Below are 27,652 nucleotides of genomic sequence, written 5' to 3'. Positions count from 1 at the left end.
TAAATGATATGTCAAACTCTAGAAATGAGACACAGCGTACATTAACTTAAGAGCTATTATTTTATTGCTTCATGTTTAGAGACTTTAGACTAAGTTTGTAAAAAAAAAAAAAAAGTCCCATTTTTCATCACAATCAATCACTGGATTCTCTGCTCTGCTGGCATACTGTTCCATGGGTTTGAGTCCATTTTTATCACATGCATTGAACTCTTTTATCATGCATTCTCTCCCAAAATACAAGGTGTAGGTTGGCTTATACCATTTAATCTGCAACAGAAAGCTCATTGCTCTATCTTATCCTACAATTCCTACTTAAACCTTCAAGGTCATCTACAAGTGAGAGACGAAGGCATTTTAGATCTTTTCCAGTCCATGCATGTGTATGGCCTTCCAGATTCTTAAAAATATGTTGGAGTTTGGAAGCTTCACTGGGCATCCCAGTCAACATCCAGATCATGTGCGCACAGCTCTGAGACATAGGAGAGGCCTTTTGGCAAACTCTGGATTTTCTCAAAGTGCCATGTCTGACTCACTGATTCCTTTTCAGCATGTTCACTCGAGCTGTCTGAACACCTACACACAAATACATGTCTATGCAAGAAAGCATAGCTTAGTTTTATGATGTGATTATGGCTTATAAACCACTTTAAATCTAATATATCCCCTGATTCTTGTAAAAAAAACCAAAACTTTGTTTCGTCAAGAAATCACGATTCTCCTGTCACCTCAGAGATTTAAAGATAAAACACAGACCACATAAATGATTTGCACAAAGCTGATAGGGAAACAATAGTAGTGTGGAAAATGAGACTCTGTATACTTTGACCCAATTCCTCTTATCTTTCTTCTAACCAAGCTTCATTTTCTCCCTTTATATCTGATTGGGCACACACCATTTTTTCTTGGTCTCCTTTCAATTTCCTTCTCCTACAATCTCATGGTCTAGGGATGGCACAGATGCGGTGGCTCACTGGGGAAAGGGTGAGGCCAGGTCTGAACTTCAGGCTTAGTTTCTCATTCTTTGGAGGTCTGAATGTAAATTTTTGCACAAGGGAAGTGAAGAAGATAAAGAGCTCAGACCTAGCTAATTGTTCTCCAAGGCAAACTCGCTTTCCTGAAAAAAAAAACAAAACAAAGAAAGATGAGTCATTTTTACAGCTACTATTGGAGCCTTCAGGGACTTAGCAAAAATTCTTTTTCTGCCTTTTACCATTTTCTTTGCTGTTCAGTGTGTGGTATGAGTGACCATATATCCATCTTGAAAGCTCCTAGACTCAGGTCTCTGATTTAGAAATCTGGTTATTCATTATCTTTCATTTTGCAAGGTCTCAGGGTCACAGGTGAAATTGCCTGTGGCAAATTGCCTGTGATCCCAACACAGTCTTGAATATGGAGCCTCCTCCTCTCAGCTCATACCCAGAACTGCCTTCATCACATCCCGCTTTGTTACATATGCAGATATGTGGACAGAAGGAAAGAGATACTGCTTAGCTTGGTCAATTTCCCTACCATGTGTCCCTGTTTAAAATACAAGTTATTTTTTATACTGCTTGGGATATATGTCTAGCTCTGTCATTTCTCTTGGTTTTATGCTGATCTTACAGTTGGAACTTCAGTCACTTCACTGGAATGCTTGAATGCCTACCCACTTTCACTGCACCTTGGAGTATGTACTTATTATACTTTCATTTTTACCAGGGCTCGCAGTGAACTGTTTGCCTTGAGACTTAATGCAGGCTTCAGAGTTAGACTTTTCTAGAACAAGATATATGTTGGTTATTCCTGCAGCTCAGACAAATGCATATTTCACTCTGAAATGAATTTAAGGTTTTGGGAGATAGTGGCAGAAAGCTACCCTTAGAAAGTTCAAGAAAGCATGTTGCAAAGTAGTTGAATGTTAAAAATAAGAATGTGGTAGAAAACCCAGACAGCAGTGTTGACCATTTCTTGATGCAGTGAATTTTTTTTTTTAGGTTCAGTTTTACTGTTCAATAAAATTGGTTCTATTCTTCCTCGACTTCTTTAGGATTTCCAAGGTAATTGCTTTCCATCTCTGCATTTAATTCTTTTCCATCAGAAAGAGAGATGACAGCAAAAGGGCTCCAATTTCCACCTTGCCCCAGGTAATGTTATTTGTGGTATGATTTCAGAGCTAACCCCCAAACCCCATCAGATGTAGGATTTTCTCCTTCCCTTGAACTGGGGCTGGACTTATGACTTGAACTGGCCACAAGAAGACAGTGGAAGTCATGATGTGCCAGTTCCAAGTTTGGACATCAAGAGACCATGGAAACAGCCAGGCTGGCTTGCTAGAGGATGAGAGTAAATGTGAAAAGAGTATCACTTGTTCAGCTTAGGTCATCCTCGAATAGCTTCCAGTGAACTGGCCCTCTATAGAAGACAGGTAGGATCAGTAAAGCTGCATATCTGACATTCATGCTTGTGTGAAATAATGCATGCTTCTTAAATAATACTGTTTGGGACTATGTGTAATGCAGCAATGTAGTATCAACATATATAGTATGCACTCTGTGACTTTAAAGGGGGCCTTAAAGAGGTAGGCAGGTCTGGAATTGTCATGGGGAGAGAGAATTAAACTAGGAGTATAAAAATTCGAGATGTACACACCCTGGTCTACCAATCCATGACATTCGATAGAAACAACTTTGTCTTATTGAGTCAGCTTACATGAAGAAAGAAGAATACAAACCTTTTTCTCTGTCATTATTAACCACAGGGTGCCCAGAGAAAAGTGTGAGATTATCTGAGGCAATTGAATCTGAATTTGATTTTGTGAAGATTCCCCTCACCAAAAATGCAAGAGACAGAAGGTAAAAGCATTTCTAGGGTTTCAGTATTTCACAACCTAATGCAAGAATCAAGAGGAGGAGTAGTAATTGAAGTATATTGAAATATATCTGAAACTTTAGGCTGTAAATACAAAACTTGAAATTGTTGTCAGTGCAAAACTGGCGCAAGTTCCTTCAACTTCTATCAGCCTTCTGATTAGAATGAGTTGTGCAACAGGAACCCAGAGATAACTTAGAAAAAGATGAGGAAAGAAAAAGAACATATAAATAACCAGGACAGCCAAGCACAGGGTCAAACTCCATACAGTCAAATTGCAGTTCCTCCCCGGCCTGAGCCTAACATTCATTTGCAGCAAATGAGACTGCTTCATAAAAGTAAGGTATAATTTAAATTCTAGATAAGTACATCATCATCAGTCCCACTGTGAGGGTTCCAGATAAGTTTTATTTATCACAGAGACAGTGCCAGGTAGACGATAAGCTGTAGCTTTTGATACATTTGGTTACTATGGAGTCTTAGCAATGTTACATAAATTTATTAGTTTACTTTCCTTTTTTGCTTACCTTAGTTTCCTTATCTCTAAAGTGGTTTTTGTAGTTTGAACCTTGTAGCGTTACATGGCTCTACATAGTCCAACTTTGATTTGATTTCTGTTTCATTGACTAATATTCTTCAAAGATGACTTCTTATCATATAATAGTTGCTTAGTAAATAGCTATGGCAGTAATGACTGTGGAAATTACTGAAAATAATCTATGCAATATGTCTAGCATAGTTTCAGGAGTAGGCAAATGCATTTTGTTATTTATTTCATGATGTTATGGCTTATGATACTCTTTCACAAACTAGATGGCTCAAAAGCATAATAGAGAGTTCACTGTTTTCACTCTACAATATGCATGTATATGTATGTATACATATGTATACACATGTAGGTAATAGAATGTTGGGTGCCAGTGGCTCATGCTTATAATCCTAGCTACTTTTGAGATCTGAGGATCATGATTTGAAGCTAGTCCAATCAGAGAAGCCATCTCCAATTAATTATTCAAACACTGGAAATGGAGCTGTAGCTGAAAGTGGTAGAACACTAACCTTGAGCAAAAAGAGCTCAGGGACAGCGCCCAGTCCCTGAGTTCAAGGCCCATGACCAAAGAAAGAGAAGGGGGAGGAGTTATATCTTTCAGGAAATAAGTACAGGTTTGAACCAAATCTAGTTCAGGTTCATTTAGAGGCAGCATTAGACATACTGCCTATTGTCCTAATGGCACATAGTGTGCCCCTATCTTTGAAGTCTCCCCAATGCCTCATTAAAAAAAAACATTAAAAATATTTAAAGTTGATAAATTTAGGGGTTGGAAGCATCACTCCGTAGTATCAGCCAATGGCAAAACCATCAGGGACCAAGTTCAAGTCCTGGACTCGGACCTAAATTTATTTTTAATATATAATCTTAAAAGCTGTAAGATTCTTTGTGAGCAACATTCAGGGTTTGGATTTCTGTTTGAAGTGTGGTGGAGAACAGACCCAAGAGGGGGAAAGTCTCCATGAGAGGAAAGAAGGAAGCTTTGAAAATGAGCCTGGTCGGAAGCCATGCTGGACTCCAACTACAGCAAGATGAAATTTCCCTGGGCAGGGTCATGGGATGATATGCAAGTAAAGCAGAGGACTGCAAGAAGAAGAGGGGAGGATGTGGGTAGAACTCTACTGCCTCACTCCTGTTCATCACAACTCACCTATTCCAAAAGGGAGAAAAGATTCCTTCTTCTTAAACTGTCCGTTCTCCAGAAAATGCTCTGGATTGAAGGTGTCTGGGGTGGCCCACTCTTTGGGGTCCTTGTGTAGTGCAGTCAAATTGGTTAGGATCATGGTCCCCTGGAAAAGGAAGCACAACATTGGATACCTTGGAACTCATACAAGTAGAGGGGCAGTGGTCCTCAGGCTTTGTTGTCCAGGATTGCTCATATCCTGAATTCCTCACATGTATCTGCTATCAGCTGATCCCAATACCACAAACTCTCTGTTTTGTACAGGACCATGTAGAAAGAATGTGACAGGTGGTCAGTCCATATGTGATCAAAATCAGTTATGCTGCTTGTGATATGAGACCCATTGCAGTTAGACAATGGCTGCTTCTCCATCCCTTCTCCAAGAGTTGAGGATGCTTTACCTAATACCATCACAAGCTTCCCGAAAGAAACAGATGCCCAGGGAAACAAACATTGATGAATGCAAATTGCCTGGGGTGAGCAGAGTCAAGCTTTTCCTGCCACTGCCTCGTAAAGCAGTCGTTCTTTACATAAGGCTGGTCCTCCTTTTTATCTCTCTGGATTTCATCACCTAGATTCTTCCCATTGCTACCTTAGTTCAGGCACCTTGCTCTCCTAGAACTTCCGCTTATGTCCTCATCCTCTACTTCACATGCTGAGGACAAAGTTCTATGAATGGTATTTAATTATGTTGCCTTCCCTTCCATTTTGCAATGTCTTCCCTCCACTCTGAATGGAAAAATGTCTCTTTACCTGAGACACCTGTGCCATTCTTCCTACTGTCCAAGCTCCTGCTATGGTTGGATTAACAAAAAATAATAACCATCATTATGAATATGAAGCTCCACATGTTTAATGTCATTTCACCCCTCCATAGATCCAGTGAGGTGGATTTAAATGCCTTTTGGAGATGAAGTTCAGGCTGTTAAAGGTTGAGTAATGTCCTCAGAATCACAGTGTGATTAAACTGTCAGGTTGAACCATCACTGGAAAAACATGTTGAGTCAAAGCCATGGCTCCTAGCCTGCATTTCATATAGTCAACTAGATTTCTCAGTGCCCTGAATGGTTATTAAAATAGAAGCAAAATTTTTTCAGTAGGAGTTTTGTAAAGGAGAGGTGGATCACTGGAATTAAATGAATGGTAAACACAAACTAAAGAAAGCAAAAGCAGCTGAAGAATTGCTTCCCCCCCACACACTCACCCCCGCCCCCAGCTTCCAGCCCAAGAGGCTCAGTGAGTAAGGCAACAGGAAGTGCAGCAGAGGCTTCCCTAGCGCTGAAGTTGTCACCAAGCAGTCTGCTGGGTTTGCTCTTCTGCTTTTAGCTCTGGAGACTGTCCCAAAGAATGCCATCCAGAGGGTGTTAAACAACTAGACCCATACAGGCTGACCAAGAAGATCAGAAACAAGGGAAGATAATGCAATTTTACACTTTGGATAAAGATACTAGACAACCCGTGCTCTCTACAGAGATCTAGAGGACACTAGGGCACCTGTGAGAGCTCTCTATGGAAATCTTAAGAGTCGTGTCTGTCAGGGATCTGTGAAGTGTGGAAATATTCCCATTCGTGGGGTTATTTAAAGGAATGTAAAGTCTTTAGCTTCCCTTAAGTGTGGTTAGGCTAAAGAGTGGAATAAGAAGGTCATTATGGCCTTGATCATACTAGCATCTTATCTTGCTCAGGATTTGGTGCAGCTCAACTGACTGAGTATTTACCTAGCAAGTACAAGGTCCTGGACTCCCGCAGTATTGTAAGGAGGGAAAATACAAAACAACAACAACCACACACACACACACACACACACACACACACACACACACACACACACAAACACACGCACAGCTTCTTCAGGAAATTTGATAGGGAACAATGCAGAAAAATGGAAAGGAAATTCATTTTAAACTTAAAGTAAGACAGGTTTTGTTTTGTTTTTTGCGAAAGGACCAGGAACTCTTTTATTTGCCAAGAGCCATTTTCCATGTTTATGTTTGATAGCACTGATGCTCATGTTGTTATGAAACAATGCTCCTATATTTAGTTTAGTTCAAGTCTCATCCGAGGTTGCTTTGGCAGAGTCAGATCAATGATTTTTGTGGGCCACTGGAGTAGACATTCCCCAGTTCTTAGCTTGTGAAGGATAGACAGGTCTGGTTCTGTATCTTTAATCCCCTGAATTTGAGGTGGAGAGCTCTCATGCAAGCTTAACTTACCTGAGCCACAAATTCCTGGTCAATAAGATAGGAATCATAATCTTTGTAAAAACAAACAAATAAGCAACTAAGTAAGGCAATTTATATGAGGCTAGTAGTCTACAGTGCAAAATGATTACTTAAGGAGTATATGCTCCTTTCTCACCATTTCCAATAATTAATAACACAGAGCTTAAACCAGTTTCCTTTGTGAGAAGAAAGTGCCCACCATGGGCACTGCTTTAAGAGCTGGAAAACTCCCCGTGGCAACTTTATAGTAGAACCACTGTCATCAGTGTGTCATTAGACCCAGCAGGTCTCCAATGCAGAAGATCCTACACAGAAATTGGCAGTACTCTCTGGTTCTGAGAGATGCTCTAGCTGTCAAAGAAAAGTGTTTTACATGGCAAAATGTGATGGAATGAATGGTTGACTGCTGTCTGCTAAAGGAGAGTCACAGTGCACATTAGCATAGTAACAATGCTAAGAAGTCACATAGAAAAAAAAACTAAAGAAAGAAAATGGAAAAAAAAGGAAAAAAGAAACAAATCCAGGCTTCCTCTAAGCATATTTGGCCCAGGAATATTCCCTTGTCCTTTTCACATAATAGTTAAACATGTGGCATACAAGAGCAGATAAAACAATCACACCCCTCATTTAAGTGATTTCTTGGAACACAAAATACCTGTCACTTTTCAGTTTCAGGTTCATTTTGATGAACTCACACAGAATTAGGATCTGACCCTGGTAGTGCCTGGTTACCTTCGGCAGGTGGTACCCGGCCAATGTGGTATCAGTTGTCACTGCCCTGGGCACATTCAAGGGGATTATGTTCCCCATTCTCTGTATCTCGTGGATGACAGCGTAAGTGTAGGGCAGGGATTCTCGGTCTGCCAAGCTTGGCTGCTTCCCCCGGCTAACCATTCTGTCAATCTCTGCCTGTACTTTCTCTGGAAGAGAATAGGAAGTTCTGTTACTTTTACAATTTTTATTTTGGTCATTTGGTCTTGAACTCTGGGCCTGGGCACTGTTCCTCAGCTCTTCAGCTCAAGGCTAGTGCTCTACCACTTGAGCCACAATGCCACTTCTGGTTTTCCAAAGGTTTATTGGAAATAAGACTTTCCTGCCTAGTCTGGCTTTGAACTGTGATCCACAGATCTCAGCCTCCTGAGTAACTAGGATTACAGGAGTGAGCCACCAGCACCTGGCTTCTTTTACAATTTTATTCTTTCTTTCTAGAGTGGTCTTCTAGATCTCACTAATGGTACTTCAAAAACAAGGTGACCAGATTGAAAATAAACAAAATGATCCCTAACCCACTCATTGGCTTATTAAAAAAAAGTGTCACATCTTTCACTTTCCTAAGCAAATGAAGTAACAAGGAATGAAGGCTAAGGAATGAAGTAACAAGGATAAGCATGGCTAAGCTCACAGTAATAGCTTATCTTGTTTGAGCTGCTATATCAAAATGCCTTGCACCCAGTGGCTTGTAAATAGCACAAACGTGTAATTCTGGAGCTTGTGAAGTCCTGTCTCAATGCACCAGCAGATGTGGTGTCTGGTGAGGACCCACAGTCTGCCTCACAGATGACCCCTCCTGCTGTGTCCTTACATGTGCAAGGAACAAAGCAGCAATCTGATACCACCTCAGTAAGATCACCGATCCTCTCTTATGAGGATTAATCATATCCCAAAGACATCACCTCCGAATGCCCTCTTGTAATCCTAGCGACATAGAAGGCTGAGACTTGGAGGATTGTGGTTCATAGTCAACCTGGGAAGACTAGTGCATGAAATTCCATCTCCATTTTACTAGCAAAAAAGTCTTGCTGAAGTTAAAATGTGTTTGTGACTTCAACTAATATCACTATCCCACAATACTGTGAAATTTGTGAAATTTATGTAATCACTTAATCTCAATAAGAAAAGAAAAAAGAAACAACTAAGAATCACTATTCAAAGCTAACTCAAGACTCTTATCTTTAATTAACCACCAAAAGTCCAGAAGTGAAGCTGTAGTTCAAGTACTAGAGTGCTAGCTTTGGACAGCTCGGGGACAGCTCCCAGGCCCTGAGTTCAAGCCCCTCTGTACTAACAGAAAAAAATCATCCAGGCTGGTCGTATGGTTCAAGTGGTAGGGCACCCACTTAGAAAGTTACCAAACCCTAACTTCTACCCCCATTACGGCTAACAACAACAAAAAGGTGTCACAACAATCCTAATGTTATCATGTTTTTTTAAATAAAACTTTATTGGAACACATACACACACATCTTGCTGAATATGTGGCTCAGGTGGTAGAGCACGAGTTGTGTGGAAAAAGAGCTGAGCAAGAGTGAGGCCCTGAGTTCATAGCCCATACAAACAAACAACAAATGAAAGAAAGAAAGCTAGTTTGAAAGAAAGAAAAATAGGAAAAAAGAAGTCTCTATTCGAAAGTAGTCTATCGACAGATAGAAGAAAAGACATGAAGGGAAATAACAGATAAAATGGTTTAAATAATAAAAGGGGATGAATTTCTAATCCTCTATGCATGCCATTAATGTGAGCTCAGAGTTGCCTTTCCTTGACCTATTTGGCAAGCTGGCATCCAGTGGGAGCAGTTCCCCAGTTAGTTTGGCTCCTTCTGCTTCCCTTTGTGCTGTTTGCCTCCAGTCAGAGAGTGAGTTTTAGGGGTGAGCTGGTGGTCATTACTTTTCGGAACTGGACTGGTTAGGGCAGATTGTAAACAGACTGCTAGACTAATCTCCAGAGACTCTTGAGTGTCTGGTTCTGGGACAAGGACACACAGCTGCAGTGGAATGCTTTGTGATTCTCTCCTTCTGGTCCTTCTCTCTCAGAGCTTTGCATGAATATACTTCCACTCCTCTCAACAAACTAGAGTCACTTTTCTCCAAATGGAATTACCAAGTCTCTGAGTCAGACTTTTCTCTGCAGCTCGCCAAGTTTTCCTGGTGAAACAAGCTCTTGGTGAACAAGCACTAGGCAACCTTGCAGGATATTCCCAGAGACAGGTGACCACAGAATGTTGATGTTTTATGATCTGTGCTGCTATTATTCTGACTCAAAGTAATTTCCCAACTCTATCCTGTGATCAAATAGGGTGAGGATGAGAGAATCTTCACCATGTATATAGACTAAGTGGTCTCTAAAACCCTGCCTGGCTCCTGCTCAGTATTTAACACAGCGTTCTCTTTTTAGTCTTTCTTTCTACTCCCTCTGTCTGGACAACACTTGGGCCAGAACACTTACAGGATTTTGTTGTTCTTTTTCCATTCTGTCCATTCAACTCTGGGTTCTGATTTCTTTTTAAATAAGACTATAGACAATGGAAACTTCAGTGTGTGTTTTCCAAGGCTTCCTTGCCTTTTACTCAACCAGGCTGCGCTCCTGCCTGCAAGAGCTGTTCTTCTATTTTTAATTAAGCTGTAGACTATTTTCTAATGAATATAAAGATAGTAAAATAATTGTGAAAAGAATAAAAATCACTTGGCTGTAAAATGGTTATTATACTGGATATAGGCAAACAAATATTCAGTAAGCAGATTATGAGTCACATTTGTTTCATAGTGAATGGGTCTCGTGGTAGAAAATAGGCATATTAAGTCATTAGGAGCTCATACTTGATTATTAAGTCCTCTTCCCAAATGTTGGGTATATAGGTGTCTTCTACTATTCCTAGCTTATATTAATCATTTTTAGTGTACAGTTCAGCAAAACAAATCACCAGAACTTTTTGGTCATATAAAGCTGAAACCCCATTAAATAATTCTTTGCTTTTTCCTTCCCTAGCATGTAGCCACTAACATTTTACCTTCTGTCTAAGTAAATCTGACTGTTCTAGATTATTCATTTCAGTGGACTATTACAAGAATACTTCTTATGTGATTGGTGTATTTAACTAGTATATATCTTCAAAATTGATCCATGCTATAGCCATGAATGGGGGTTTGATTATTTAGGGCTTAATGTCAGAATTCCATTTCATGTGTATTGCATATTTTGTTTATGAATTTATAGTAAATTAATACATGGACTGTGTTGGTTACTGTTAACAGGAGTGTGAACTCCTAATACTTTAATCCATTCACAATAGAGAGCCTTAGCTCCAGAAGCCAATCTGTATTGAACTCATTATCTTCTAAAGTTAAAAAAAAATCTTAGGTAGAAATGCATTTTAAAAACAACCCAAGATGAGGGTCTGGGAAGATGGCTCAGTGGTAGAGCTTGCCTTGAATGCATGAGGCCCTGGGTTCAATTCCTCAGCACCACATAAGCAAAAAGAAAAAAGCTGGAAGTGGCGCTGTGGCTCAAGTGGTAAAGTGCTAGCTTTGAGCTGAAGAGCTGAGGGACAGCGCCCAGGCCCAGAGTTCAAGCCCCACAACCGGACCCCCCAAAAAAACAACAACCCAAGATGAATATACATAAATATATATACATAAAAACATTTATGTTATGATTCAATATATGAAAGAAGGTATCATGGGAAAAATTTATCTTTAGTACCCAAGAAGCACTCTGATCTTTTCTATTCTATTTTTAGCCTAGGGAAAAATAGTTGGTCTTGATAAACTAAACTACTGTATGCCTCATTAATAAACTGCTTGACACATTTTGAAAAACACTACAATGACCTTTCCCCTCCCTAGCTCTACTTGCTCAAAAGGATCCAGAATCCAGAAGCAGACATATGTTGGGAATGGCTGTTCTCTTTGAAGGGATGATAGTCTATGGGGGAAGATATAAAAATAAAATGCAATTTACATGGCTTGGGGTACATTAGGGAATCTCTGGAGAAGAAAATGCAAATGAATTCCTAGCTAGCAATTTGCTGGAGGAGTGTTAAAGTGTCTTAGAGGGGTAATATTTGAGCAGATTCTCTTAAAATAGATAACGGGTTTACAATATGGAGTAATTTGAAATATAATTTTATCAAAGTCACTCTGTAGGGAAAGGGATGTTGATGTTCATTACAAAGGTAGAAAGGACATTGTTAGGTCCACCCCAGAAAAATGGCTCCTTCTCCTGTTTTCACTCCATGTGAAACCGCAAGAAGACTTCTCCCACTTTGTTCTCCATGCAAGACTACAAGTGCTCCCCCCTAGAAGTCCCTGCCCAGCACCTGTAACCCAGGTACCTGGGGTACCTGGGGGCAGTGGAGGTCCCCCAGGCTCTGAGGTCACTTCCTCATCCACTCCAGTTACAACTCCTTCTCATCTTCCCCTATATAATCTCTCCCCACTGTAAGTTCTCTCTCTGCATGAGAGATAATGGTACAGGCCAGTGATTTGGTTCTCCTAAGGAACGCTCTTCTGCCTGATCCCCATGGAAGTCTTCTTTCTCTGAGCCTTACAGACATATCAGAGTGTATCATGTACCAGACTAAGAGGACTGAACAACATCTAGGGGGAAATGGGAAGATACTACTAAAATGAAAGGAAAAGCAACACTAGCTTTTCATATGAATGTGTAACTCTTCATGGGGATCTGTTTACAAAGTTAATTCATTTCACTCTTCCCTTCTTTGACCTTGGGGTTCTTGCAGGTAGGGAATCTCAAATTCGTAGCTGCAGAACTGATCACCATCTTCACAGATCATCTGAAGAACGTGCCCATTATCAAGTGTATACCACCTCATGGCTATTTTACCTACATTTCCTTGCTATCATGCTAGCCTCTGGCCCCCATCTGAGCCATGTGTTTCATGAGCTCCATTCTTTGCTGGTCTAGGTACACTGGTTACCTGCTCACCTTGGATTTCTGGGTTTAGGGCCATGTACAGCAGACCCCATCGCAATGTTGTAGAAGTTGTTTCAGTTCCAGCCAAGAAAAGATCCAGTGTACAGCAGATGAGATTTTCCTCATGGAAACTTGTAGTATTCTTGTCTGGGTGCTACAAAGTACAGTATGCATTGGTTTATTCAGAGCATTGGTATTTTCTACAACATACAAGGGCTTTTACCCTATGGCAAGAATTTGGAAGAAAAGGTGTGCAGGAGAAACCAGTTTGTATTCCTCAAGAAGGAGCAATATACTGGAGCTGTGTCCTGCCCCACTGCTAGGGGCCCACAGCCAGCTCCAAGCACTCGAGTGGATGAAAACTAAACCAATTCTTAAGCTTGTAGTTTGAGAGAAAAATTTCATTAGAGAGGCAGGAAAATAGGATGTGAATGAGACAAACATGGCATCCAATATCAAGCATGTCTGTTATTAGGCTACATTATGTGAGATGGAAAAAAGAACACTTGGAAAATAATGAATATATATATGTATTGATATCCATAGTGAGTAAGAAGCAATATAACCTTTCTATCTCCTCATTCATCTTGCCCAGTTGCAACTTCTCTGTCTCCACGATTCATTGTTTTGGATTTTCCATCATCTTACCCACCTTCTTCTAGACAGCTCATTTTTGTCAACATTGTTCTTAATGTGAATGATCCCTCACCCTACACTATATGAGAAGTGAAGTTTCCTCCTCCAGAAGGAAACAATGCTTCTATTAGTATGTCAGTCACATAAAGAGAAAGAATGAAAGAAATTCACCAGCTTGTTTCCTGAAGGAGGAACTCATCATCAGAACAATCAATAACTGTGACACAAATTTAGTATGTTCATTGGCCAGGGGACTTCTGTGCTCAAAGACAACTCAGTTTGGCTGTTTTCTGGTTTATTGCTGATGACGTTGAAAAGTGTGTGCTATAGGAGCTATCGAGCACACTGAAGTCCCACTGAGACCTTTATGTGAAACTCTGGTATCTAGCTCAACTTTACTCATAGTCTTAAGTGTGGGATGAGAGAAGGCATAGATAGCTAATAGATGGCCTCAGGCTGAAGTGACAATAAAAAATGAGCACTGAGGCTCAATTGCTAATTTTTCTTATGAACAGCTCCTTTAGATGTAAGGGCTAAAACATGGGGGATGAAAAGGTAGAATTTTTATTCTCAGGGCCTTTTGCAAAGTGTAAAAAAAATCTCTTATTTTGATTTGTCTTCATATCCCAGAGTTTATGCTATCTTGCACTTCTGAAATAGTACAGATAGGTTTACTCAACGTGGTAGGATAAATCATGATCACCAAAATGTCTACATTTCAATCCCTGGAATTTGTGCATATTACTTTATGTGCATATTACTTTAGTCAAAAAAGGGACTATGCATGTATGATGAGTTTCAGGATTGTGAGATGAGAATCTCATCCTTCTAAGGCAGCAACAAGGGGGTCAAACCCAGTTAGGAAAGATGCAAAAAGAAAAATAGAGATTAGAGGAGAGAAAATACTGTACTCCTATCCTTAGAGATCTAAAAAAGAGCCACCGGCAAAGAAAAAGTAGAGTCTGGGAAAATCATGGACAAATTCATCAAAGAGCTTCCAAAATGAAGCCAATGCCTAGATTTAAATGCAAGGGAATTCATTTGAAGCTTCAGTCATCCAAAACTACTTAAGAACCAATTGGTGTTATATTATTCCAGCCTGATGGTAGTAGCGTTGCAGCAGCAATTGGAAACTGAAATCTTACTATTTCTTCTTCTTCTTCTTCTTTTATTTTTGTGCTGGTCCTGGAGTTTAAACTCAGGGTCTGGGCACACTGTCCCTGGGGTTTTTGCTCAAGGTTAGCATCCTACCACTTGAGCCACAATTTGACCACTGGCTTTTTAAATGGCTAATTGGAGGTAAGAATCTCATGATTTTCCTGCTCAGGCTGGCTTTGGACATCTATCCTTAGATATCAGCCTCCTAAGTAGTTAGGATTACAGGTGTAAGCCACCAGCATCTGGCTACTTCTTTTGTTTCTTTAAGAGTAGAACCCATGAAAGATATGTGTGCCCACCTTTGCCATTTCATTGAGGTAAGCGTCAATAAAGTCTCTTGGTTCATCAGGATTCAAATCTCTCTTGTGTTTTTCAACCTCATGAGAAATAAACAATTTCAGTTTCTCCCAGTTGCTGAAGATTTTTTGGTGTTGTCCAGGAATGAATTTCATTATTGATGGAAACATATCATAGAACTAATTGAAAAAAAAAATAAAACCATCATGGGGTAATATAGCACCACTTTTTCTATTTTCAAAGATAGTCTTTTCTTCCACTTCCTTCCAATTCTTAGCTTGAAGTCATATAGCACCATATAAAACCTGGCAATTCTCACACACTACTGTAACACTTTTCATTAGTTTTCCTTATTGAATTCATTGCACCATTATACCTTATCTTCTAATAACTTCCCAGAGGAATCATTCAATAGAGCAACCTCTAGGCTTCGGTCCTTGACTCCCAATCCCCACTGACTTTCCATTATGTTGCATTCTGACATGATTCTTTAGCCTATAAGCCATCAACAACCTCTGCAGAACTATCACTGTTACCTTGAGCATTCCAGCCATAGCAGCTTTCTATCTCTACAGCTTGTTTTCCGATTCTTCTCTGTGCATTGCATATTCTTCCAATGCAATGCTCTACTAAGGACATTGTAAAAATGTGCCTCTGCTTGTTGATCCATTTGAGCTGTTTCTCCGGTTTTGATGTTATGAATAAAACTGAGCAAAACTGAAATAAATATTTTTCTTGTCCAATTGTTCAAGTGGACACATGAATTCACTTGTCCTGGTTATATATGGACATAAAAGTTATCTGAAGATTTCAAACTGATGGTTGTCCATCAGAACTTGGCAGTATCAATCTTCTGATTTCATAAACTATAGCATTTTGAGATTAAATTTTTATACAAGTCAATATTGTACAATTCTAAAAATGTTGAGTCTGTGGAAATATCTATTCAGTTTCTTGGTCTCTTTTTCTGGAATTTGGGAGACACTTCTAGAGAGAAATTGTCCCCAAGTGCTTAGGCCATTTTTCTAGGCTTCTTTCTTTTACTAGTTCTGTGCCTAAAGCTTTCTCACTACATTCACATATATGTTTATTAATTTGTGGGTGTGTTTTTTTTAAATCCTGCTATCTTCAATATAAGATTTGGTCTCAAATTGCTCAATCTACAATTACTGAATTGTTTTATTGCTCCCATGAGGAAACAATGGTCTTCACCTTTGGAAGTTGCACAACTATGTAGAGTGCATTTAGTCATGAATCACTGTGTGCCATGATCCAATATGTATCAAATATGGCCAATCTTATTTCATCAATGTTCAGGCCCTACTAATTATAGTCACCTAAATTATAATTATGCAGACAATAGTACTCAGTAAAGTCCCTTACTTGATATAACTAATATAACTAATAAAAATATTTTTTAAATAAGAATGAAAACATTTTCTTCTCAAGGTTATTTTGCATTTCTGGTTCTTCACTCCTGGCTATGCTAGTCTACAGTTCAACAATTCCACCTTTTTTCCTGCCCTAAGAGAGCAGTTGAGAGGAAGGAAGATTCTGTGGATACCCAGATGACTTCTGGCAGTGTATTGCCATTGTGGCTGGAATGCCCAGGGTAACAGTGACGGTTCTGCAGGGGCTGTTGATGGCTTCCAGGAATGAAGAATAATGTCAGACTTGAACATCTGGAAAGCCATTGAGAATTGGGAGTCAAGGACCAAAGCCTCGAGGTTGCTCTATTGAATGATTCTTCTGGGAAGTTATTGGAGAATAGGGTATGATAGTATAATGAATTTAATCAGGAAAACTAGTGAAAATTATTATAGCAGAGTATAAGAATGGCAAAGCTTTATGTGGTGATAAATGATCTCAAGCTAAGAAGATGCCTCTGAAGGAGGTGGAGATGGGTATGTTGGGGGGAACTTGGAGAGAAAAGGCTCAAAAGCAATGGCATTAGTGTTGTTCATTTTAGACCAGCCCAGAGGCATAAAAACATATTAAGTGAAACATCAGACTTTGTATGTAGTAAACATTTTCATCTTATTTAAAAAGTGCTATAGGTGGGTTTCACATAAAATTATCTCAACTTTAAGTGAATTTATTTTAACTTGAAGAAAAACTAAAAAAGAAGTAAGAACCTATCAGAGAGTCAGCCCCAATATTCTTCTTCAACATCTGGAAAGACAAACTCCTTACCAAGCCCATTATGGAGGCCTCCAAATACACAATCTCATCCAGTAACTTCAGCATCATCTGAAATTGGCCATCTTGGTACTCAAAACGCTCCCCAAACACAATAGAGCAAATGATGTTGGAAACTGCATTGTTGATTTTGAACTGAGGGTTAAAAGGCTGTCCTAATTGTGGAAGAGAGAAGAGATCAGTCTTTGTAGGTCGCTATTTTGTTTCTATTTTCTATAGAGTCTAGTGAGGACATACTTACAGAGAGCCACCGAAGAGTCTCTGGACATGACACTTTGAACAGTGTCTGACATACCACTAGATCATCCAATGCAAGGAAAGTCAAAGTGATGATCAATTTTAAATTCAATGGTATGTTTAGTGCTTTTTTATGTACTTAATTCTAGCACTCCTTCAGAAGGTTTGTGTTTGGATGTTTATTATTTTATCTTGAAGCACAGTATTATGGCTGGACAAGGACTTTGATAGCCTGTCAGCATTAGGTCAATGAACAACAAATGGGCCACAATCTTGTAGATCTGTACTACAAAAATGCCTACCTTTCTCCTTTTCTATGTCCTCAACAAGGTGCTGGGCCTCCTCCTGAATGCGTTGTTCCAAGCTCTTCTTTCCTAAACCAAAGTTCCTTAATGTTGTCAGGGTGAACCTTCTCTGCTCTTTCCAAATCTGGCCATTGGACATGATCAGTCCTGGGAAATGAAAGTTAGCATTGTAGTATTCTGACGATTTATGTAAATATATTGCAAATGGATACTAATGTGTCATATTCCATAGTCGTGTGTATGAAAGCAGGAGGGACATTAAAGCATATGAACATTTCAGAGAAACACCTCTGCAGGTGACATGAGTGACGTCAGTGGCTTTCAATATTAGTCAATTATAGTAAGCATTTTTCATGTCCTATGAAACAGAACACAAAATTCTATAGGCATATTACCATCCCCTGAGTGCATTAGTGGTAGAAAAACTAAAGATCAGGGCATAAAAAATAAAGTAACCTTTGGAAGATCACACAGTTACTATCAACTAACCAGATGTTCAAATGCAAATCTCCCTTATTTCAAACCCATGATATTTATGTGAAGTTGAATATCAGGCAAGGAAGATCAATACTCTTAAGAAGTCAAAGAAAGATTTTTAGGAGAGGTCTTATCCCCAGAAGCCATAAGTCACTCAAGAAAGGAGGAAGGATTAATATTCCATATGAGCATGCCACACAGGGAGAGGTGAACATCCTGCTGTGCTCAGATCGTTGTTTGATTCCCAGCACAAGTAGTGCTAGGTTACTTTCAATTGCTTCTCCTCCCTTTCGGTCCCCTTCCCTCCCCTCCCCTGCCCTCCTGTCCCCTTCTCTCTCCTCCTCACCCCTTCCCTCTCTTACATCTTTTCTTTCATTCTGTCACATTCTCCTACTCTCTCTTTTCCTTTTTAATTTTTGGCACTATTAGGGACTCACCACATGAGTTTGGTAGCCCATGCCCCTACTTTTTGCTTTTACGTTGTTTTTGAGGTAGGATCTCATCAACTTTTCCCATGCTGGACTTAAACTCGTAATTCTCTTACCTCCATCTGTACAGAAGCTAGGATTGCAGGCATACGTCACCATCACATTTAGAGCACTTCTGATTTCTACCTTGGCCTTTATCTTCCCAATGAAATGTTTTTTATTTTTATTTTTCAAATCGAGAGAGACTTTTCAACCTAAGATTTGGGATTTTAATTTCAACTTTTTGTTGTTGGTGGTGGTGGTCATGGGGCCTGAACTCTGGGCCTAGGCACCGTCCCTCAGCTCTTCAGCTCAAGGCTAGCGCTCTACCACTTGAGCCACAGTGCCACATCCAGCCTTTTCTGATTATGTGGTGCTGAGGAATTGAACCCAGGGTCTTATGCATGAGAGGCAAGCACTGAGCCACCCTCCCAGCCCCTGATTTCAACTTTTAAATGTGTACATTTATTTAATGATCATTTTTAGTATGTAAGTCAACCTGGAAGGTTGGAGAAAGCCTGTTTCCAAGCCCTAAAGAGAGAACATAAGAAACTAGAGAGAAAAGAGCAGCAGAAGGAAATATATCTGCATCCCTACGGGAAGAGGTCTGGAAAGGGGAAAAAAGGAGAGAGAACACACTCTATCCTAGTTACAGTTGGATGATGGTGTTACTTCATAACCAAGAACATGTGATTTCTCCCAAATCTCTGCAGAAAATCCTGCTAATCGGCTGAGGGGTGCTTTCATAGGAAACATAGCCATCCATCTTCCTTCAGCAGATGGCATTTCATAATGGGGCTGGCTTCTAAGAAGTTTGGAAATGATAGTCACAGAGACACTGTTACTTGACCATAAAAGTTTCAAGCACTGTTTCTAGTGGTCAAGAAACTTACCATTTTCACCAAAGACGCGTTCTCTGACTGCTGTGACGTAGCGGTTTATAAAGTTCTGGTCCGAGTGAATAAATATTTCTTTGATTAAGGGCATTCCAGTTATAAGAACTGAATTCAAGTTACCAAAATCCAGGCTTAAAATGTTTCCATATTTCTTCACCAACTGAAAAGGAGTACAGTAGTCAAAATTGAGTGTGTACATCTCTGTGTGTCCAGGAATGGCAGGTACACATATAAGGGAAGATCTTATCCTGGGATGTATGAGCTCATATGTGTGGGAAGGGTGCACTTTAGTTTGATATGAGTATTTCTGATGTTTTTTTTCTTCTTGCCACTAAAACACATTTAAATTTGTGTCTACATTGTAATAGATTCATTTACATATTTGATGGGTATGTGTGGAGTGTATACCATGTGTTCATAGAATAAGGCATAAGGATATATAAATATGTGGAATAAACAGGGTCTCGAACATGAAGCACCAATCAAATGTCTATTTTGCCAAGGAAATACTTGCTAGGAGTGGAAAATACAGTGAAAGGTGGAGAAGAGGTGTGGAGAAATCTCTGCAGCTGAGTTAGGTGAACTAATTGAAAGGAAAATGAGTTGAAGCTAAAGTAAAGTAGCCAAAGAGACAAAACTTTCATTTGGGAGCAGAATTTACCAGGTATTAAGTTAGATTTGAAAAAAAGGTATGAATTTGAGATGGCCCTAGGACCTCAGAATTCGTGTAAATGTTGGAACAGAGGAGAGTGAGAGGAGATTGGAGAAGACAAAAAGGATAGAGAATAGAAGAGCATGCCCCAGAATATGCACAAGTATGAACGTTTATGCAAAGATGGATTGAAGGACAGCGTATGATCAGTATTCATAGCTCTTTCTAGCCTGTCTGTCCAAGAGACGGCCCTGAGTAGATCCTTCCTCTGCTTTGATGCTTCTGGATCATATCTAGTTTCAACCACACATGGTATCAAACAAGAGAGCTCACTTCCTCCAGGTATCCATGGTCCTCTTCTCATCTCCATTCCCATTGACTCATACCTCCAACTTGCACTTGGATTCCTGAACCTAAGGGCCCATCAGAGCAGAGGAAATGAGTCCCCGCCACACACACACCATGTTCCACTCACATTAAGAAGACTAAGCCTGAATTCACTGCTTCCTTTTTGACTCAGAGTCCTCTGTTAGTTTCATGTCTCGCACATGCTGTCCTATCTTGCTAGTCAAGGCAAGGTCAAGAAGCAAAAATCCTTTCTTCTAAGAAATTTCAGATCAAGTAGAATTTTCAATTCATTTCATAAAGGCTGGATGAATTTTTACGACTCTGCCTACAGGATTTCTTGATATTTTTAGTTATGCACTAAAGAACAGATGAGAATATCAGATTAAGGTAAATGACTCCTAACAGGTAAGGCATACAACCTAGAATGTCAGATTATACTTGGAAGGCATTCAGTAGTCTGACTGAATTTCAGCCTCCCATGTTTACCACCTGTCATTTGTTTAGTGTATTTCTAGACTCACAGAACTGGTCAGCATAGATAAATGAAATGACCACCTGGAGCCCTAGCAATCCTAAAATGCACTGGATCTTCCAGCCAATTACTTTACATGGATCGTGACCCTGGAGATATCTGAGAAGATCTACGAAGGCAGAGCACAGTTTTTGATGTATGAGATTAAAAAATTTGTTTCAATTTTCTAATAGGCAAAGTGTAGCTGGGTGTTGGTGGTTCACACCTGTAATTCCAGCTATGTGAGACACTTATCTCCAAATGGTGAGATGCTTATCTCCAAGTAACCACTGAAATAGTGGTAAGTGGCACTGTGGCTCAAGTGGTAGCCTTGAGCAAGGGGAGTTTAGGGATAGCACCCAGGCTCAGAGTTCAAGCCCTAGCATGGGCCAAAAAAAAAAAAAAAATTTAAACAAGTAAAAATAAAAAAGCAAAATGTAAGGAAGATAGAGGGTTAAAAACAAGGTGGTTCAGGAAACTAAAGCAAGCTTAAAATCATAAATAATAATAGAAAAAGGAAGTGAAAGCATTAAAATGTGAGTTATGAAAGGCAAACTAAAGCAACAGGAGACAGAGGAATTAATGTTACGAGTGAAACTCCACATCATGAAGTGTTGAAAAAAATTAAAATGAAGGTTTAGAAAAATAAGTTCTTATGAAGTTCTTATGAAGATTGTGCCATAAAAACCATGTGATGAAGCATGAGAGAGATTTCACTTAGTACAAGTGGTTAAACTTAAGAAAAAAACGGAATAAAGACAAAGAGATGAAAAGACTGTAGCAATTTACCCTCCCACGAGCAGTAGATTAAAGGCTCTGTTACTCTGAGTTTACCCTAGCATTGAGCAATGTATGTGTATAGAACACATACATACTCAATTTTATTTGTACTTAAAAAATTATGATATAGCCAGGTGCTGGTGGCTCATGCCTACAATCCTAGCTACCCAGGAGGCTGAGATGTGAGGATCACGGTTCAAAGCCAGCCTGGGCAGGAAAGTCTGTGAGACTCTTATCTCCAATTAACGACCAGAAAACTGGAAGGGGTGCAGTGGCTCAAGTGGTAGAGTGTTAGCCTTGAGCTGAAAAGCTGAGGGACAATGCCCAGGCCCAGAGTTCAAGCTCCATGACTGACAAAAAAAAAAAGATACATTGTTAAGTATTTTTTGTATAGGATACTCTTTTCCCTATTGATAAGCTACTCTAGATACTGATAGATGAAAGTCTAATTGAAAGTTAAAAATATGATTTCAGGGATCATTATCTGAAATATTGAAATAAAGTAAGCAGATCCCATTGCTCATGTGTGTGTGTGGGGGGGTGTGCACATGAACCCATGAGTATGTATTCATAGCAGAAAGCACAATGAAGGATAAAATTCTGCCTCTCTTATTAAACTTCATTTCAAAATGTCTTTCTGTGTACATATTTATGCTTAAGACCAGTTATATCCAATAAAAAGGAAATCAACCAAGGGAGATGAATATAAGCTATTACAATAGTGGCCCTTAACAATTGATGAATGACAGAATCTTTAGATGATTCAGTATATGTCATGGATCTCTTCTCTAAGAAACCTTGCATATATTAACAGGATTATCCAAGACTGTGTGCATATCCTTGGAAGTCATACAACCTGATTCTGCTTCCATCTCTTTGTGTAATTGGAGACAAATTATTGAACATTTCTTTGTCTTAGTTTCCAAATATAGAAAATGGAGATGTCATTAGTTTCCATCTTTAGTTATCTTATTGTAAGTAACCATGATAATATAATAAATGCTCAACCCATCATTGTTACTGATATTAAAGGCATGGGAGCTCTGATTATAGTAAAATGAAAGTTGTGGAGGAGCAGAGACTATAGAGTGGGCTTATAGGTATAATCTACTTCATAAATCATGGCTAGCATCAAATCAACATCTGGGTTATGCAGGTTGTAATGCAGCATGTCTTTTAAGAAGGAGCATAGATGAAAAATATATTCACAAGTAATAAGTATACCAGGTATCCTGGAAGTTACTTGATATTCATTAATGGGTTTTATATTTATAATAATCTATTGATTATTGTCATTTTTTAAATGAAGTGTCAGAGATATAGCACACAGCTCCTGGCTCTTTCCAACACACAGAATGTATCATCCATTATAGAAAGGATGAGGATGTTTCATTTTTATCCTGAGTGGTGGCGTTGCCAAAGTATTAGCTGTTCACATGACTTCCTAATTTCAAAAAGCACAGTTCCCAGCCTCTTTAGGTGTAGCCAGTGGCAAGTAGGTATTGGTTATATATGTACTTTCTGAATCACAGACTAATGAGAGCTGCTCACTCACTACTTGCATTTCACTTTCTATGGATCAGAACTTCTAGAATACAGCAATGGTGGACCACCAGGGCCAAACTAGAAGGAACAGACTTTTAGTAAAACCACAAGGAGTCTGGAGACAGAATTCTGATTTCTACCATCCTCCTTCAGAAAAACAATGTGTACTGCCACCATCCAGTAGATGTGGGCAGAATTTCGATTTCTATCCTTCTATGGTAAATATGTGTTTACCTTACCCTGAAAGGTCCCTGTTTTCTGTCTCCATTTCCTTCTTCCCAAGCTGTGCTGATGATAGTGTGTAATAATCTGTAGAAGTTGTTAGAAAAAGTATAGGATTCCAGAATAGCTTTATACATGAACTTACATCTGGACAATAGCGCACAAAAGTGAGCTCTTGTAACTTCAACAAGCTACCTACTCAAGTTAATGATGAACACTAAATCTAAAGTAAAAGACTTATAATATAATATACAGTATGTCCGGATGTAGTCCATAATTACTCATCTGACCAAGAACCTGGAGAATTTATATTTGAATAAATGCCAGTCTTGGAATTCTAGCATAGTAGATATTTTGAAGTGTCTGGAGTCAGTGGTTCAAGCCTGTAATTCTACTGCAGCTACAGTTCTCAGAAGACTGAAAACTGAAGGATTGTAGTTTGAAGGCAGCCAGAACAGAAAAGTCTTCAAGATTCTCTGTCCAATTAAACTGCAAAAAGTTGGATATAGGTGCAAGAAAGCCCAGCAATGTCAGGCCCTGAGTTTACTCCCCAGTACCATTTACCTCCCCTGCAAAAAAAAAAAAAAAAAGCTCCAATGAATAATTATACAAACAATCAATAAGAGAATAGGAATTTGGGGCAAAGAAAGAAAATATGAACACATGAACCAGAGGAGAAGTTTAGGAGAGAAACCAACAATGAGGTACATAAAAAGTCCACTGAAGAGCGCAGTAACAGTAGTTTTGTCATAAGAATCTACAGAACTGAGAAAGTATCTGATCTGAGTAGCACAGAGTGAATGGATTGGAAACAAAGATTGAGCCTCAGATCTTGTGGCTCAATACCAGAACATCTCACATTTGTGCCATCAGAGTCCAAGAGTTCCAAAAGGACAGAGAAGTATTTGAGGAATGAATGGATGAAACTCAGCCATCTGGCTAAGTATAATTCTTCAGACTGAAGATTCCTAACAGCATAAACTTTCAACAGTGTTGAAATAAAAATAAAATTTCTGAAAAGCAGCAGGGCGAAATCTCCTTACTGCACTCATGAAAACTAAACATATAAATCACAACTGAGATTTCATCAGAAACCACAAAGGGCAGAAGGGAGTAGCACAAAATGTTCCAATGTTGAATGTGTCAATATTGAGTACAAGAGATTGTCAAGCTAGATTCTTAAACCTAGTGAAACTATACCACAGAAATGAAGGTAAAATTAAGACATCTTTAGGTTAAAGAGAATTAAGATATTTTTTTCTCCTCAGAATTCCTTTACTAGATGAATCTCTAAAGAAAGTTCTTCAAATTAGAAAAGAATTTATAAACTTGGAGCATTAGAAATGTAGAAAGCGTGATGGAAAATATAGTAAGTGAGCAAGTATAAAAAATTCTTCCCTCATTGTTTTTCAAAGTTACATTTGAATTCAAAAGCAAATTATAATACTGCTAATATGTGTCTCAGTGTATTAGAAATACATATTTTAATACATTTATTAAGGGGATAATAAAGAGTTCTATATATTTATAATATATCTGTAGGTCATTTGAAGTGAGCTTGCAAAAGTTCAGTAAGCTTCATATGGCATTGTAATACTTAGCATAGTTCCAGAAAAACTGATACAAAAAGTTGTGTTCCAATTACTATGGACAAATAAAAGTAGAATTATTTTTTAAGTGACAAAGTAGCCTATGAGAAAATGGTAAGTGGTAATGGTACAGAAAAAAAATACAGAACAATAGAGTTTATGAACTTAAATCTTTACATATGCCAGGTACTGATGTCTGTATTCCTAGCTACTCAGGAGGCTGAGATCTGAGGATTGCGGTTCAAAACCAGCCTGGGCAGGAAAGTCTGTGAGACTCTAATCTCCATTTAACCACCAGAACATCAAGAGTGGTGCTGTGGCTCGAGTGAGTGGTAGAACACTTGCCTTGAGCTGAAATGCTGAGGGACAGTGCCCAGGCCCAGAATTCAAGCCCCACCACCGACCAGAAACAAAAAAAGAACAAACAAACAAATAAAAACCCTTACATATCAATAAGCACATTTCATTGTATTATTCACATCTCTTAATAGGTGAGACATAGATGAGAGCAATATTTTAAGTTACATATTTTAAAATGTAAGTTATACAAAGGAGTTACCATTTGACAAATCAGTTTACAACTAAAATGTATCTTGACCTATTTCACCATTTAGATGAGAACAATTTTAAAAATGACCAATGCATATTATGTCTAGAATTATTCATTTTAAATCAGATGATATAAGCTAAATAGAATTAAAGAATGAAGACATGCCATTCACATACAAACCAGAAAAACTTGGCATGCCTAGATTTGTCACATTTGGAAAGAGAAAATTACCATGGAAAAATTAGGGACATTAAATAGTTAAAGGGTTGGTTTGTCAAAAGAAAGTGTTAATCTTGAATGCATACTATCCACAAAAAGAGGGCTTTTTCAAACATGTGAAGGAAAAGCTATCTGAACTGAAAGGAAAAAGAACTGAATGGAGAACTGATCATCTCATATCAGAAGGAGAACCTCAATATATCCTTTTCAGTAACGGACAGAGTAAGAAGTCAGCGAGTATATCAAAGAAGTGCTATTACCCAGTGAGATGGAATTAACATCTACAGAATACTCCACTCAAGCAGAGTAGAATATACATTTTTAAAGACATATGTAATATTTACCAAGATACATTTTTATTTTATTAATTAATTTATTTTTGACAATCCTGAGCCTTGAACTCTGGGCCTGGGTGCTATCCTTAAGCCCTTTTGCTCAAAGCTAGCACTTCACCACTTGAACAGCACTACTCCTGGCTTTTTCTGTGATTAATTAGAGATAAAAGTCTTATAGACTTTCCTGCCTGGGCTGATTTTGAACTGTGATCCTCAGATCTCAGCCTCCTGAATAACTAGGATTACAGGTATGAGCCACCAGCATCCAGCAAGACAAATTCTTACATCATCAAATTGACCTTGATGCATTTTAAATAATTGAACTAATATGCAATATATCTCCAAATCCTAATGAAAGCATACTGGATTCCAGTGTGGCAGCACACATCTCTAATCATATCATTCAAGAGGCAGAGGCAGAAGGATTGTGAGTTTGAGGACAGCCTAGACCACATAGTGAGAGAGAGAAAAAAAGAGAGGAAGGGAGAAAGAAGAAGGGAGGGAGAGAGAAAGAGAGAGAGAGAGAGAGAGAGAGAGAGAGAGAGATCATATACTGGAGATTGGAAATAATATAAGGATAACAGGAAAGTTGACTTTTTAACACAAACACAGATTTGGTGCTTGCAACTTGTTTAACAGTTTATGACTAAGTCTATCACTTGTACCACCATTGAGTGTTTCTGTGCTAGAGTGTAAATGCTGTCCCTTTGTTCTGGAATCAATAAGCAAGTATTTAAAACACCCCAGGCATCAGTAGGAAGGAGGAAACAATTACTAGCCATGCCTGAAGTCTAAGCCATTTTCCCTTGATGATCCACTGTTTTATTTAATGTCCTTAGTCACCAGCCATGGTGTTCTCTCTCTAAGCTGCCTATGCTGGGTGTCAGGGAGTCAGCTGAGGACTCTTGAGACCATTCAGATGTTTGTGAGAACAAGAATGCAAAGTCCTGAGAGACTGGAAGTGCTGGCCTGGAGATGCTCATAGAGGTGGACAGAGGCTGAGCAAGGAGGGTCCCAGGGACTGATAAAGAAGGTGAAAACCACTTGTAGGCAGTAAGAATGACTAAGAACGTTTCAGCTCGGGACTGACTTTTAAATCACTCCTTTAGTGAGACAGGGGAGACAGCGGAGATCCAGGGACTCATGGGGGAGGGGGGGGGGGGAGATAATGCAGCCAAGGAATGAGGAAGTTGTCGGTGTCTCTACGTGTGCACAGGCAGCGTAGCCTGTAGATGGATCGTAACATAAAGGAATCACATTTCAATACCGTCTGCTTAGCAAAATAGCACAAGTTAAATGAGTGAAGACCTCACGTCCTATTTATATTGAACTCATTTCCAGCACTGGGAAGGGCAGGCCCACCGACGGCAGTGCCAGGTAGGGGGAGAGAGCTCAGGGGGTTTCCAGGTCGCCAGCAGGACATCTGATCCCGGATGCCCCTTGCCCTGCAGGCCAGGACAGGCACCCTGGTCAGCTCCTACCTTCTGAGCCTGGATGTGCGACTGCTCTATGTCCACCTGACACATATTGCCCAGGAAGGGCAGGCGCCGGGGTCCTGGCGGGTAGTTTTTAGGTCGCCAGTTCTTGAGGAAGTCAGCAAGGAACAGAAAGACCACGGCCCCCAGCAGGAGAGTCCGCAGATGGAGAGCCGCCCAGAAGGCAGCCACCAGGGAGCCCAGGCCCGCCAGCATAGCTGTGAAGTCTACGCTCTGCGTCTG

At 39.4% G+C, this 27,652-nt stretch overlaps 1 protein-coding gene across 1 annotated transcript; it reads right to left on the bottom strand.

Annotated features, from left to right (window-relative positions):
* Window positions 1–41: 41 nt before the first annotated feature.
* On the bottom strand, window positions 42–27,652 carry LOC122111431 (cytochrome P450 2J2). Its single transcript, XM_042684269.1, has 9 exons — window positions 27,416–27,652; window positions 19,181–19,343; window positions 17,341–17,490; window positions 16,796–16,956; window positions 14,605–14,781; window positions 12,524–12,665; window positions 7,535–7,722; window positions 4,548–4,686; window positions 42–1,114 (listed from the first exon to the last, which is right to left on the bottom strand). Exons 1-9 carry the CDS (start codon window positions 27,623–27,625, stop codon window positions 936–938), a joined length of 1,509 nt encoding a protein of 502 aa, XP_042540203.1. The 5' UTR covers window positions 27,626–27,652; the 3' UTR covers window positions 42–935.

Source organism: Dipodomys spectabilis, unplaced genomic scaffold (assembly GCF_019054845.1).
Source record: "Dipodomys spectabilis isolate Male_0828 unplaced genomic scaffold, ASM1905484v1 ptg000002l, whole genome shotgun sequence".
NCBI lineage: Eukaryota > Metazoa > Chordata > Mammalia > Rodentia > Heteromyidae > Dipodomys > Dipodomys spectabilis.
Note: the sequence above shows the minus strand (reverse complement) of the source record. Positions and strands in the feature narration are given on the sequence as shown.

Coding starts and splice junctions, on each gene's coding strand:
- LOC122111431 (XM_042684269.1), bottom strand. CDS start 27,625: ATGCTGGCGGGCCTGGGCTCCCTGGTGGCTGCCTTCTGGGCGGCTCTC. Junction 17,491..19,180: donor ACGCGTCTTTGGTGAAAATG/GTAAGTTTCTTG, acceptor TTCATTTCCCAG/GACTGATCATGTCCAATGGC. Junction 7,723..12,523: donor CCTAAACCCAGAAATCCAAG/GTGAGCAGGTAA, acceptor ATTCTCTTCCAG/AGAAAGTACAGGCAGAGATT.